Source organism: Drosophila guanche, unplaced genomic scaffold (genome assembly GCF_900245975.1).
Source record: "Drosophila guanche unplaced genomic scaffold, DGUA_6, whole genome shotgun sequence".
Classification (NCBI taxonomy): domain Eukaryota; kingdom Metazoa; phylum Arthropoda; class Insecta; order Diptera; family Drosophilidae; genus Drosophila; species Drosophila guanche.
The window spans coordinates 12,153,521-12,166,721 of NW_022995744.1; the positions used below are offsets into that span (position 1 = coordinate 12,153,521).

The window sequence follows — 13,201 nt, forward strand, 5'->3', positions numbered from 1 at the left end:
AACAACCGCAGAAATGTAAATGAAAATGGCGTGAAAAATCAGTTTCATGGTTTTTATATCCCTGTTTATTTGTTGTAAATGAGAGCACAGTGGGCAAACGGGGCAAGTAGGGGGTGCCACGCGTAGGGGGCGTGGCAGTGGGTGCGGAATAACGGAAGTTGATTATGACCATTTAGCATGGCCATACGCTCCGGACCGTGTGTGTTTGTTCTGTTCTGTTCTGTTCTGCCGTTCTGCCGTTCTGCTGCTGTTTTTGGCCTAATTAATTTTTGTCACTAATGTTTTTATAGTCGGTTAAATGGGTGCGAGAGGAGAGTGGGAGCGGTGCGGTTCAGCAGGTGCCAAGCGGCTTTATTACCTAATTACATTAGCAGCAGCACCGGAAGCAGCAGGACATGTGGTTGGGCAGCAGGGAAGAGGGCTACATATAGGGGAAAAAGAAGAGAAGCTTCCGGCAGCAGGTGCAGATTTTTGTAGAATTTTTGAATTGTTTAAACGAGGTCGAAGATGGGTTTTAGGTGGTAAATCTTCCTTCCTGCAGCTGTTCCCACTCCATTTCTGCTCATTTTTCTACCTCTTTCTGCATAATGTTTCTCCCACTTATTGCTACTGCTGTTGTTCCCACTCGACTGCTTTTACCCCTATATAACATTCGCAGCCACTCAATATGAAGAAATAACAACTTGCCACCAAGGGCAAATGAGAACAGACTGAATGGGGAAAGACTTAAGCACATGCAGAGCACTTGCAGAGGGGAAATACCTAGCAGAGGGGTGCCGCGGCAGTGGGGGAGAGTCTAGAGTTTAAGGGCCAAGGCTATCGGTCGGGTATCAGCCTGGATCTGTGTGGCACAACTTTGCTTTTGGGGTCTTCAATGGTAAACAAGCGAAACAAATATTTAACTCCTGGGTGCGCACGTTTCCACACAACACTACCCACTCCTAGCAGCAAGCGGTGTCTCCACTTCTCCACTTCTTCCTCCACATGTAGAGGCAATGCGTGTGTGTGGCAACCCTGGTTGCTTGTAAACTTTCATCTGAGGCAGCTTCAGGGGTTCTGCCTGTCGCTTATTTGTCGCAAGAACAGCAGCAAAGCTTTGAAATCAGCTGCTGATGCTGTTGCTGCTGCTGCTGCTGCTGCTGCTGCTGCAACCCCCACCCACACACCCCCCTCCTTCACTACGCACAAGTGTTTATGTTTGTCTTGGCTAAAGGGCGACGGCGACAGAGGCGGCTGCGGGGCCTCATAAAGTCCCCAGAAAGCGACAGAGTAGAACCCGGGCAGCCGAAGGATCCAAAGGCGCTGTCAAAAGTCACGTCGAGGTCCTGCCATACATGTGATGCCACTCCCCCTCTCTCCAGCTTCCGCTCTGTGTCTCCCTGCTAACGTGTTTGTGCATGTCTCTGTCATAAACTTCAACTGGAAATTGTGCGTAATTATATTAAATTTTTATTGCCCCACACATGAAATGGAGAAACGTTGCAGCAATTTCCCAGAAAGAGTCTTCCCAAGAATTATCCACATGCAAATTGTTGCGAAACGAATGGAATGTGGCAGAAGTGGGAGAGGGAACGTTTAAGTAAATTGATTTTAAACAATTTCAAAAGCGAGTCTTGTTTGTGGGAGGAATTTGTGGATGGTTAAGCAGGGTGTAATGGAAATGAAAATATTCAGGAAAAGTGGATTAAGCTTCAAATGGAAAGATTACTAGCATATTTCTGTGGATTTCGATACTTAAAAGTACAAAAATTTAACCAAATATTTAAATGCAACAAATTCCGCTCCGAATTCTGCTACTGATCGTGCAGTAACTTGTAGTAAAAGTGCCTTAAAGTATCTTTGTTGGTGTGTGCTGTAATAATAAATAAATATAGATATATATATCAATATTTAAGCTCTTATCACAGCGGACTTTCTGAATCCGTTTCCTAACATTTAAGCCTCACAATCAATACCATTTACGTACATGTGTATGGGCTTGTTGTTCGTATTATTTTCTGATTATCTGTTTTTTTTCCCTGCATACATTTTTTCTGGCTTTGTGCTTTTTGGCTTTTGTTGAATTGCCTTTCTGAGGTTTCCCATTTAGGGTTTTTACGGTCGACGGTCGACGGTTGCCAGTGGCAGCCGCCGTTTGAACTTTGTTTGACATTCCACCGACAATCAAATTTCAGATTCCAATGATACAGGGAAACCACTCTATGCCGCCGCTCTATCCCCTGCGCTCTTCCCCCACATCAAACCCCACACAATGGCATTTTCTTGTCCATGTCAGCAATTATTCAATGCTTAATCAGCAGAAAGGCATCGACAGACGCTCGCGGAGTGGGAGCAATGAATGGCATAAATCTTATTAAATATTCAAATAACATAACAAAAAAATGTTACCCCACACATGAAGTCGCAGAGAGATAAGGGACTGACTGCAGAGTATAATGCGGGCATAATTACCATTAAATGAGAGCTGGAAGTAGGCACTGGGGGATTAGAGGTGGGGAAATGGTCAACGAATGGTAAACAAGCGCTGCCCCCGCAGCCAGCTGCTCCTCACCCACATAAACACACCCCTCCTGCCCCGTTCGGTGCCTCTTCTAATCCACTAAAAAAATAAAGTCTGGGAAATGTGGAAGGGAAATGTCCACTTGCTCGCTGGGCATTTGTTGTTTAATGTTTCTCCGCGGTTTAGGCATAGCCAATGCAATTATTTCATGCCACACACACAATAGTCTAGGAGGAGTGGGGCGTGGCTATTCGCCTTTTGGCAGCAGAGGAAAAGGTCGGGCTGTCGTCATCGTCGTCATCATCATTGCAGGGCCCTGACGAAACAGAAACTATTTGAATAACGCGCCAGCCCACACGGGCCTGTAGGCCCCACCCAAGTCATCATCTGACCCACGCACTCCACCCACACACCCGCACATTCATGTGGCATGTGGCAGCAGCAGCAGTGTCCCCTAACCAGCGACTTCGTGTTAATAGCTTTTCCTTTTTTTTTCTGCGTTTTTTTCTCTTTCTCTTTTTGTTTTTGTTATCGCATGTCCTGTGGCGGCAACAAAGGGAAACCCTAGGGCCCCCAGGCCAGGAGCCACAATTACGAGAAAATTAACGCAATTACAGGGGGGAGCAGGCTACAGGAGGGGTGCAGGGCTTGAGGATTAGTTCTAGTATTGAAGAGGAATGAACCTTCTAACGGTCTAATAGATATTTCAACATATAATTTCCATTAACATTCATTCGGGGACTGCCATAAATAATATACAACAAATATTCCACCCGCTGAAACGAATATTTTCTGAATTGCGTCTGTAACTGGAACCAAAACATGACATTAGAATAATTGTAGTTATTCCCCCTTAGCATTTGTAGTAATTCCGTTTTTCCACCTTTTATTTTGCAGACAGAACAGAGAGACACATTGCATTAGTCAGCAGATAGATCGACGACGTGGTCCCTGTCCCTGAACGTGACGAGGCCTTTTCAACAGCAAGCCAAACGAAAGGATAAGGTAGGTAAAATGTTACAGCCCTAGAAAAAGGTAGCAGGCAGGCAGGAGTCATGTGTGTGTGAGCCCCAGGAGTACTCCAGGCAAACTTGTTCCCCCTCTCAGGAATTTGCAACTAATTAAGCCAGTCCTGGTCTGCTCCGTCTGAGTGAGAGCTGAAATCTTTGCACATCTAAAAGCATTGCTCAATATATGACAAATGGCAAGGGCGACAGGTGCAGCAGCAGAGAGAGAGAGAGAGAGAGTGAGGCAAAAGCCTAAAGCAGAGGGTAACATTCCCTGCACAGTCTGTCAAATGGCATCTTGGCAATGTTTTATTCAAAAATGTTGCTAAAATATTTGGGCAAGTGAGTTAAAAGTTGTGTCGCTCCTCCTGCCTTGGGTAACAGTCGTCTGTATTTATGTTTGCCCGAATGTTTGTGTTTGTGTTTGTGTTTGTCTCTTTTTTCTGTGTTTATATTCTGTGTTTGTGTTTGCCTGTTTGTCTTTGAGGAGCAGCATTTTTGCCTAAACTGAAAGAATCTATTATATCCAGACAGCAGACGGTCCCCGTAAGTCCTGGCGCTGCTTGACAAATTTTCACTTTGCAAAGTTGTTGCAACACACAAAAGTTGCAGCAGCGCACAAATAAATTCGCTTCTACTTCGCCGAAAGTCAAAGCAGAATATAAGAGAAAAATCTTCTACTTATCAGCCGGGACACAGGGCTGAGCAGTACCCTCCCCACTGCTTTCGGGCAGGTGCTGCCAATTTGGGCATCAAGCAGTTGCCAAGGCTTGCAGCGGAGGAAGCTGTGGCCAACACAGTGTGGCAGCAAAAAGTTAAAGCCAAAAAATCGCGACACAAAAAAAGGCAGGGCTGCCAAAGTAATGTTGCAGCAGCTAGATCAAGTGCAGTGGGGCGGTGTCTGTCTGGCAGGGGGCGTGGCAGGCAGCAGGCAGCACAAATATGTGTCAACTTTTGGGGCCCTCAGAGAGAGGCAAGGGAAAGAGCAAGAGAGAGAGGGAAAGTTTACATTTTCTGGCAACTAGTTTTTCATTTTATTTCTGGGGGGGCGAACTGACAGGTATGCTAAAAGCTAAAAAAACGAACACTCAAAGTAAAAGCACTCGAAAGTGCGACGAGAAGTGAGAATTTGAATAACATTTTCCATGCGAGTGCAGGCGGAGGACAAAGAAGAGAGAGGCGATGGCAGTGCCCCCTAAGGACAATATGTGTCAGCTGGCAATGACTGGCAGCCCCCTCCTAACTAGCCTGATAAAAGTAATAGCAATGAGCAAAAGTAAGGGAAAGGGAAAGCAGAGAAGAAAAAGGGTTAACAAATGACAGTCGGAGGAAAAGTTTTGGTGTACCAAATGCGAAGCAATTTATGAAATATTTATGAAGTGTGACATGTGCCTGACAATAAATATATATTATTGAAGGAGCAGGCAGGAAGGAGAGTTACAGGAGGGACAGTCTCCTGCTGCTGTTGACAGGGCAATCGTGTGTGTGTGTGTGTGTGTGTGTGACGCAAGAGACAAATCCCAGAAATACAAATAAAACGTGTGCGGACGGACGTCATCATAAGTTGGCCCAGCCAAGAAACAAACTGATTGATGGCTGTGTTTTGTGTGTGTGCCATTTTGGCTTTAACATTGCGTCATTTGTCAGCAGAAGAAGTCGCCAAGGGCAAGGGGCTAGGGGCTAGGGGCACTGCAGTTTGTCCCAACACTTGACCAACAGCGAGCGAGTAGTTTTTATTGGGGCAAGCCAGCAGACTTGCCTCTCGTCAGTCAAAGTCAGGCACGTCTCTGAGGCTGCGCTCATGTCAGAGCTTAAAGTTATATTCACATGATAGTTAGGAGGGATAAACCTGCAGATATACACACAGATATATAAATGCAGACACACAGCGAGAGAATGTTGCTGCTGCTGCTGCTGCTGATGATGATGGTTTACTGCCATAAACAACTATGGAGTGAGTCTCTCTTCCGGCATAAAAACTTATTGTTGACACAACCTCATGACACACAGACAGACAGACAGACAGACAGAGAGAGAGAGACTGCCAACGCGGCAGAGTGAGTCTTCCTCGAGGAAGAGTGAGACATGGAAGACATGGAAGACATGTGGCAGACATATTGTTAAAGTCTCCTGCTAAAAGTCTCTGCTGAAATGTTGCTGTTGCTGCCACACAGCGGAAGTGTCACCATTTGTCAAATAATGAAAATTGAAAACAATTTCCACGCGGAGTAACAGGCAGCAAACGAGAGCAGATTCTCAGATTGGGGTTTTCTGCCTGATTGTCTTGATCGCTGAGGCTGCCACTGCTGCTCTGGCAGCTCTCCTCTACCCACTTGCTGCTGCTGCTGCTCCTTGCATAGACAGCAAGGCAGAGTGTCGTTAAGCCAAAGTTTGTTTCTTCATCCGCACGGCAGGCAGTTGGCAAGGCAAGTCTTCTGCTTTTTAAAGTTCACAAATTTACATTACATGTGTGTTTCTGTGTGTGTTCCCTGGGAAAATTGCTTGCGTGGCTTGGCCGCCGCTGGGAGTCGCCGTTGCCGTTGCCGTTGCCGTTGCCATCGCAGTGGAGCTGTCAGCCGTCGTCGACTGGCTGCGGCTTTGCTCCAATTTCCTACTGGGTCGTGCCCGCTCCCTCAGCTCCCTCGGCTTCTACCGTTCCGCTTTCTCCCTTGTCGACAGTTTCTGTCACACTTTCACACGCTTCCCCTTTGGGTGGGGGCTAGCCCGGCATGGCCCATTGTTTGCACGCACACACAGATAGGACAGACACACTTAAAGATACTCAACACACACACACACAGATACACACTTGAAACATATGCGACGCTCCACAGGACCTGCCCCGAGTCCTGTCTCTGTGTGTGTGTGTGTGTGTTTGTGTGTGTGCGTTTCTCGCTTCGAAAGTTTAATCGAAATTATAAACAACAAGACAAATTGCTTCTTGTTGCAATTTTCCTTCAGAATTACGAGCGGTGGAGCGGTGAAGCGGTGAGAGAGGGAAGTGATATCCAGGGCAAGTCTAGGACCCCGACCCCCCGCTCAGTTGTTGCTGTTGTTTAATGATGTTGCCGGTTATGTACTTGGTGTACGCCTCCTAAAAGGTGGAACTGTGCAGAGGCAGCCAGGGAGGCACTGCAATTACTTTAATCGGAAGGCTGAATTTGAAGAAATTTAAGCGATTTCTGTTGCTTAAACGTAGGCATTGAAAGTGCTCTTAATTGGAAAGCGATCGGTGGGTAGGAGAAGGCAGGAATTATAGCTATTTCGATTGGGGTTCCTTACCTTGGGAGAAATAATTCTTACCTATTTCTACGCAATTTGATTTCCAACCTTTTCGAAGTTTGTGCCGCCTTCTAAGCTGCAGCAAGATCAATTCTAAGCACTTTATCGCCAACAGCAGGCAAGAATCTTTTGTATAAAGGAACAGACTACCGTCTAGACATGCCGGCAATCTCTTAGCTGCGATTTGGTGGTCTATATAAGACGAAGTTCATCAGTAGATGGATGTCTAGCTGCTCCTAGATGATTGCTGTGTCTCTCTCGATTGCCGTTACGCTTCGTCGCTTTCTGTTTTTGTGATTTTGTGACTTGAGTGAAAGAAAACGAAGCAGCAGCAGGAGGAGCAGCAGCAGCAGCAGTAGTAGTAGAAAAGTTGTATCTGTCGTTTGATAAATGAGTTATGAGAAGAGAGGGAGAGAGATAGAGAGGGAGCTATGAGAGCTATAAATCTTATGATTTATGCATAATCAACAAATTGATTTTTCATTTGCTTGCACGCTCGCTCTGTCTCTCTCGCTCTGCAGCTATTTTTCCTCTCCCTGCTGCTGGCTTGGTCCCTTTCTTTTTTGAGTAATTGGCTGTCAGCGAGGAGCGCGTCTGCCTTGCATCATATGTGGATGTGTGCCAATGAATAAAGATGTAAATCCTCTCCCACTCGCTCTATCATTTTGAAAATCTAATTACACACACACACACACAGGGATTCTGTGGGTGGGTGGGGGCGTTGTATTTTTTGATTTGCTGCTTCACGACGCACTTACAAATTCCAAGAATATTTCAAAATATCTCTCAAGAGCTCTCAGGCTTTCAGGCTCTCAGGCTGTGGCTCCTGTGGTCCGCTGCGTGTGTGTGTGTGCGTGTGTGTCAGAACATTTTAGTTTTGACTTTCGCTTTGATATTTAAATTGGAGTCATCAAGGAGTCATCTTCAGATGCTGCTCCTTCATGGTTCATGCTCCTGCTGTCTGCTGTCTTGTGTCTGCTGTCTGCTCCAAAAACTTTTCATGTATATTTTGAGTACTTAATCCTGCGGTGTGATGCCACTTCTAATGCTACTTGAGCCCCCCATGAACTTTGCCCTCGACACAGAGGCACGAAAGGCAGATACCAGAGAATGACAGATAATCCTGAATAAGCATCCGCAAAAGCACTTATCATCGTTTTATTTAAAATTTATAATCGAAATCAATGTAATGAAGCATGGCGCAGGGGGCCAGGGGCAGCAGTCAATAACTCAAATGACTTTCGGCTTCTCCACGCGGCAGCCAACTAATCCTCAACAGTAGCAGGAAGTTGCCATTGCCCTGCTCTCCCTCGCTGGCACACTCCCAGTCTCCTCCCTGCCTCCAGATGCTGTGTATTGCGACAATATTTTATGCAAATCACTGGGCTCGCTCTTTTCACTGACTGCCGATAACGAGGATAACTCACTTGACATCCGACAATAACTTATTTACACTTCATTATGCCATCAAGTTGAAGGAGCAGCAGGAGCAGCAGGAGCAGCAGGGGGAGGAATTACAGCAGAAGACACTATAAATATGCCCAATGTCACAGTGTGACTTATTAATTTATTAAAAAATACGAGCATAATTAGAGAGCACTTTGCCCAATGACACTTGAAATGCTAAAATGAGGCAGAGACCTGCCAGGGATTTCCCCCTAGCCGAAATGAAGCCGTTCAAAGTTCTGCCATTGAGCGAACAATCAGCGACACTGTTGCAGTTATTTATGAGCTCGATAAATTTGTTTATGGGGGGTAAAGCTGCAAACAGCAGCAGGACAGCAGACAGAAGCTCTCTGCGGCAGGCAGGGGTTGAAAGGAGCAGCATTGAAGCGTCAAATGAAGCTAACCAGAGAGGCAGCAAGAGGCAGCAAGAGGCAGCCAGAGGCCAATATTCATTTAGGGCTAAAAGTGTCAGAAAAAGAGGCAATGAAGGGGCTGAGCTGCTCGAGTAAGGAATGAGAAACTCACCGCGAAATTCCGTACTGAAATATGAGGCCAAAATGTGAAAAAGTTAACAACATTAATTAGCATTTTTATGGGCAGACAGCACTGAGAGGCAATCGACGTGTTGCCACCAGAAAAAGCTTAAGGCAGAAGGCAGGAGGAGGCAGAGATTTCTGGGGCAGCTAACAGAAGGTCTCAAGTCAACATAAAATCCAAAACCATTTCCGCGCCAAGACCATGAAAATCGAATTTCTCTTTCTCTTTTTTTGAAGTAATTTCCACCTTCTGTGTCCCGCCCCAATGCGCTGCTTTTATGACAGATAAACAAATTTTATTGACCAAGTCATTCCGTATTGTTTGTGCCATTCCAGGAGCCAACCATTTGAAGCGCCACCCAAAAAAAAAAAAAACGAAATGTTGCCGCATCATCAGCGCCATAAAATGGCGGCCTCAGCGGCAGTTCTGCTGCTGCTGCTGCTCTGCTCCGAGGCGCGTTCCAGTGACAAGGAGGGACGCCGCAATCGCAGTCGTCAGCAGGGCTCCGTGGCCTCAGCCTCAACCAGCACAAATGGCGCCTACTATGGCGTCGGTGGTGCCGCCTCCTCCTCGTCCTCGTTGACAGCCGCCCACTCTGGGGGTTCCGGCTATGTCTTCACCAGCAGCTCTTCACTGCCGGGCGGCAGCACCGGCTACACTGGACCCATGGACTCGACCGGTTTCTGCACACGCAGGCGGGACATGAAGCTGATGTGCTACTGCACACCCGACGAGAATCATGTGCCCGTGCAGAAGGCCGAGTGTTGGGTGTTCTCCGAGGGACTGCATCAGAATGACACCACCTGGACGCGCTTCTACCAGCAGAAGCGACTGCGGGAGCTCAAATTTGTCATACAAAATAATGCCCGACTGGACTACATACCCACAATGATCATTGAGCCGCTGAAGAACCTCAGCAGCATTGTCATTGAGTACTCCCAGGTGGAGATTGTCAAGAGTTATGCCTTTGCCAATCTGCCCTTCCTCGAGCGGATTATCCTCAACAATAATCACATCATGGCACTCGATCAGGATGCCTTTGCCAATCACATACGCCTGCGGGAGCTCAATCTGGAGCACAATCAAATCTTCGAGATGGATCGCTATGCCTTCCGCAATCTGCCGCTCTGCGAGCGACTCTTCCTGAACAACAACAACATCAGCACGTTGCACGAGGGTCTCTTTGCGGACATGGCACGTCTCACGTATCTGAATTTGGCGCACAATCAAATCAATGTCCTTACCAGCGAAATCTTTCGCGGTCTGGGCAACCTCAATGTCCTCAAGCTGACGCGTAATAATTTAAATTTTATTGGCGACACGGTCTTTGCGGAGCTGTGGAGCTTGAGCGAACTGGAACTGGATGATAATCGCATTGAGGTGAGTCCTGAATATGAGGAAGATTGCAAGGGGAGTTGTGGATTAGGGTGGAAAGAGGTGCAGCCTCAGAGATGACAGATTTTGGCTATATTTAGAGTTAGAGGTAAAGCCACACAGAAGATTATTTGTAGACCACTTTGGCTGTAAGTTTGCCAGAGAAATCTTCTTTTGAGCTCTCGAAAGCGTTGCTACCTTTTGGCTCTACCTAAAAGCATCGGCATATCAGCGCCGTGTAAGTGACTAAATGTCACTGCATATAGAGTATATTTTAGTTATTTCATCATAGTTACAGCTTCCCCTTAAGCACCTACGGCAACTGGAAACAAATTTGCCGTAAATTGGGATTTTGGCAGCGTTTTATTTATAGGCAAAACAAATGCAATTCCAGCACGGGGGCTAAGAGGGGAAACTTCTCAATCAAGTCTAATGCAAGTGGATTAAGGAGATTTGTCTGGTGCCGCCGCCCACGACCAGCTGTCCGGGCAAACAGACACCCACTATTCGGACAGCAGTTGGAGCAGCTTGGAGCTGACTTAAGAGGTCATAAATTGTCGAGTGGCCATAAGAAACAGAGAGAGAGAGAGAGAGAGAGAGAGTGGGAATGGCAGTGGGCTAGAGCTGTGTCTGCAGCTATAAATGGCATATCCTTGGGGCACACACACTCACTGTCAGACATCCTCGGAGGAGAACAACTTTATGCCCGGGTGTCATAAATTCAATTCGAATGTCTATTCTTGTGGTGATTTAAGTGGTCACTCAGACACTGGCTTGACCCACCCACGGTCCAAGGCGAAAATATGATAAATAGATTGGTAAATTATGTTCCTTTTTTGTTTGGGATGGTGTGAGGTTCGGGGAGTGAGTGTTGATCCTTTGGGTGGGTGCCTTTGCTTAATTCGCACATTTCCCTTTTGCGGGGTCAGACTACACGCTGACAATCGCCTTTCGTCGCTGCTCTGGCTGTGGCTGTGGCTGTGGCTGTGGCAAACAAATGTGGCAGTGCCGCAAGTTAATCTACTCACAAAATATTGAATAACAAATCATGGGAATAATGGATTTATGGGGGCACTCCTTTTGCCAGCCATCTGATATGCGACAGGGACCGGCGGGGACCCTGCTGCTGGCCAACGCAGGAGCCAAGCGAAGCTATAAAAATGGCCACCATACGGTGTGTGTCCTGTCTGTGTCTGGTAAATAGAAAAATGTCGCTTAACACTCGAAGCGCAAGGACATGAAGCATACAAAGTTATGTAAGATGAGTGGCAAAAGGCATACACCGCTCTCCCGCTCTCCCGCTCTCTCTTGCTCTGCATGAGCGTAAATCCTGAATATCCATATCCATATCCGTATACTGGGCAGCTCCAGCTGCTGCTCCTTCAGCGCCTCGTGCTTCATTTTTCCCATTTTACAAAGTGCTCGCATATCATGTCACACTCAGGCAACTCGCATATGTGTCACACAGGACCAACACCCAGACACACACACACAGACAGAGAGAGAGGAGGACTCTTGTGAGGCCAGTAGGTTACAGGACCCTCGAGTGCTGCTCACTCAAGTGGGGGTTTCGGACTGGATCCATCTTCCTTTGCCGCATTGTCATAGCCATAATGATTGGGCTTGTTATCGCCGACGTTGCGCATTGTTTCCTGGCCCCCAGAATTTGCTTACTCTCAGGGCAGCAGCCCGAAAAAAAGTGTCTCTCCCCTTGAGTGTGTGTGGCATTGTCGCCCTCCGATAATAGCAAATTGTGTTGCATGTTTTTGCTTTGGGTTGCCGCTTTTTTGCTCACTTCATAAATCATTTGCCGTTAAAAGGTTTGGCCCGACCTGACACCACATAAAAAGAGATCCTTGCATGCCAGGCATAGAGCGAAGATAAGCAGATAATCAGGATAAAGAGGGGATAAGCGAAAGTGCTGAAAACTTTGCATCAAAAGTTGAAGAGCCAATTAACAGCTTAAAGCAAAGTGCAGGAAAAGCTTAAAGGAACTCTGCAAAAATAAGTTCATCCAAAGGAATTTTCAGGGCATTTCCCTGACAATTATTCATGACAATGTTCAATCAATCCTTAAACCCCCTGAGCGCCCCTCTCTTGACCTGTTTTTGTGCCGGCACATAAATGGCTCGTAAATTATATTTTGCTCGTTTTGTCAGGCTTATAAATGGGCAGCCGCTCACCAAACTAACAAAATAACGCCATAAAATATACGAGCAGATATACATTTTATATGTCAATCATCTCAACAAACAAAATCTCACGAGAAAAACAACGCGGGCTTACATGTTTTTCGGTTATTTTTCACATGTTTTGCTGCTTGGACGCGGCATATAATATGCATAATTTTTCCATTTCCCCTGCTCCCCCGCAGCAAAAACGACAAAGCATATTGAATATTAAATAATGTGGCAACAAGGCGGGGAAGGGGTTTCACTTTCATTCGTTCGGTAGAACCAAAAAAAAAGAGAGACAGAATCAAAATAAAAGAAAAACACACCACACTGGATTCTTTTTGTTCGTATAATAAAATCCAAGACAAACGAATTGGGGCACAATTTCACAAACAAGAAGCATTCAGGGAATGTTTGAAGTAGAGAGCCCACGTGGGAGGACACGAAGATACCCTGTAGATGGGGTTTATATGGTTTATAAATGGAGCTCGAAAGTCAGTTGTTCAAGGAGCCAAATAACGCTTGTTTTAGGGCTTTATTTTGAGCTACAATAATGGACCAATCGAAGGCAGATTTAGCAGCCAAGCATTCTGAATTATTAAGCAAGATTCTGGGCTCCAGGATTTATTTTCTCTATATTTGATATACCCCTAAATACCCTCACACAGCCGTAACCAAAACAGAGTAGAAGCCACATACGAACCTTTATACGTTAGCATACACTTATGTGTGTGACTGTACGTACACATAAATAAATACGCAAACAAAAACAATGGAAGACAATGAAAAGCGAAATCTGTCTCCCTCTCTCTTTGTGCCTGAAACACACAATGAAAATAATACGCAAAAATGCGGAAAAATGTTAGCAAAAAACAAAGAAT

At 46.1% G+C, this 13,201-nt stretch overlaps 1 protein-coding gene across 1 annotated transcript in view; it reads left to right on the top strand.

Annotated features, from left to right (window-relative positions):
- Positions 1-13,201, top strand: part of LOC117579541 (connectin) — a 39,398-nt gene that overhangs the window by 11,432 nt on the left and 14,765 nt on the right. The window contains exons 2-3 of the mRNA XM_034265459.1: positions 3,398-3,505; positions 9,108-10,152. Coding sequence (XP_034121350.1) covers positions 9,151-10,152 — 1,002 coding nt within the window. The 5' untranslated portion in view covers positions 3,398-3,505; positions 9,108-9,150. The remainder of the gene's footprint in view (positions 1-3,397; positions 3,506-9,107; positions 10,153-13,201) is intronic.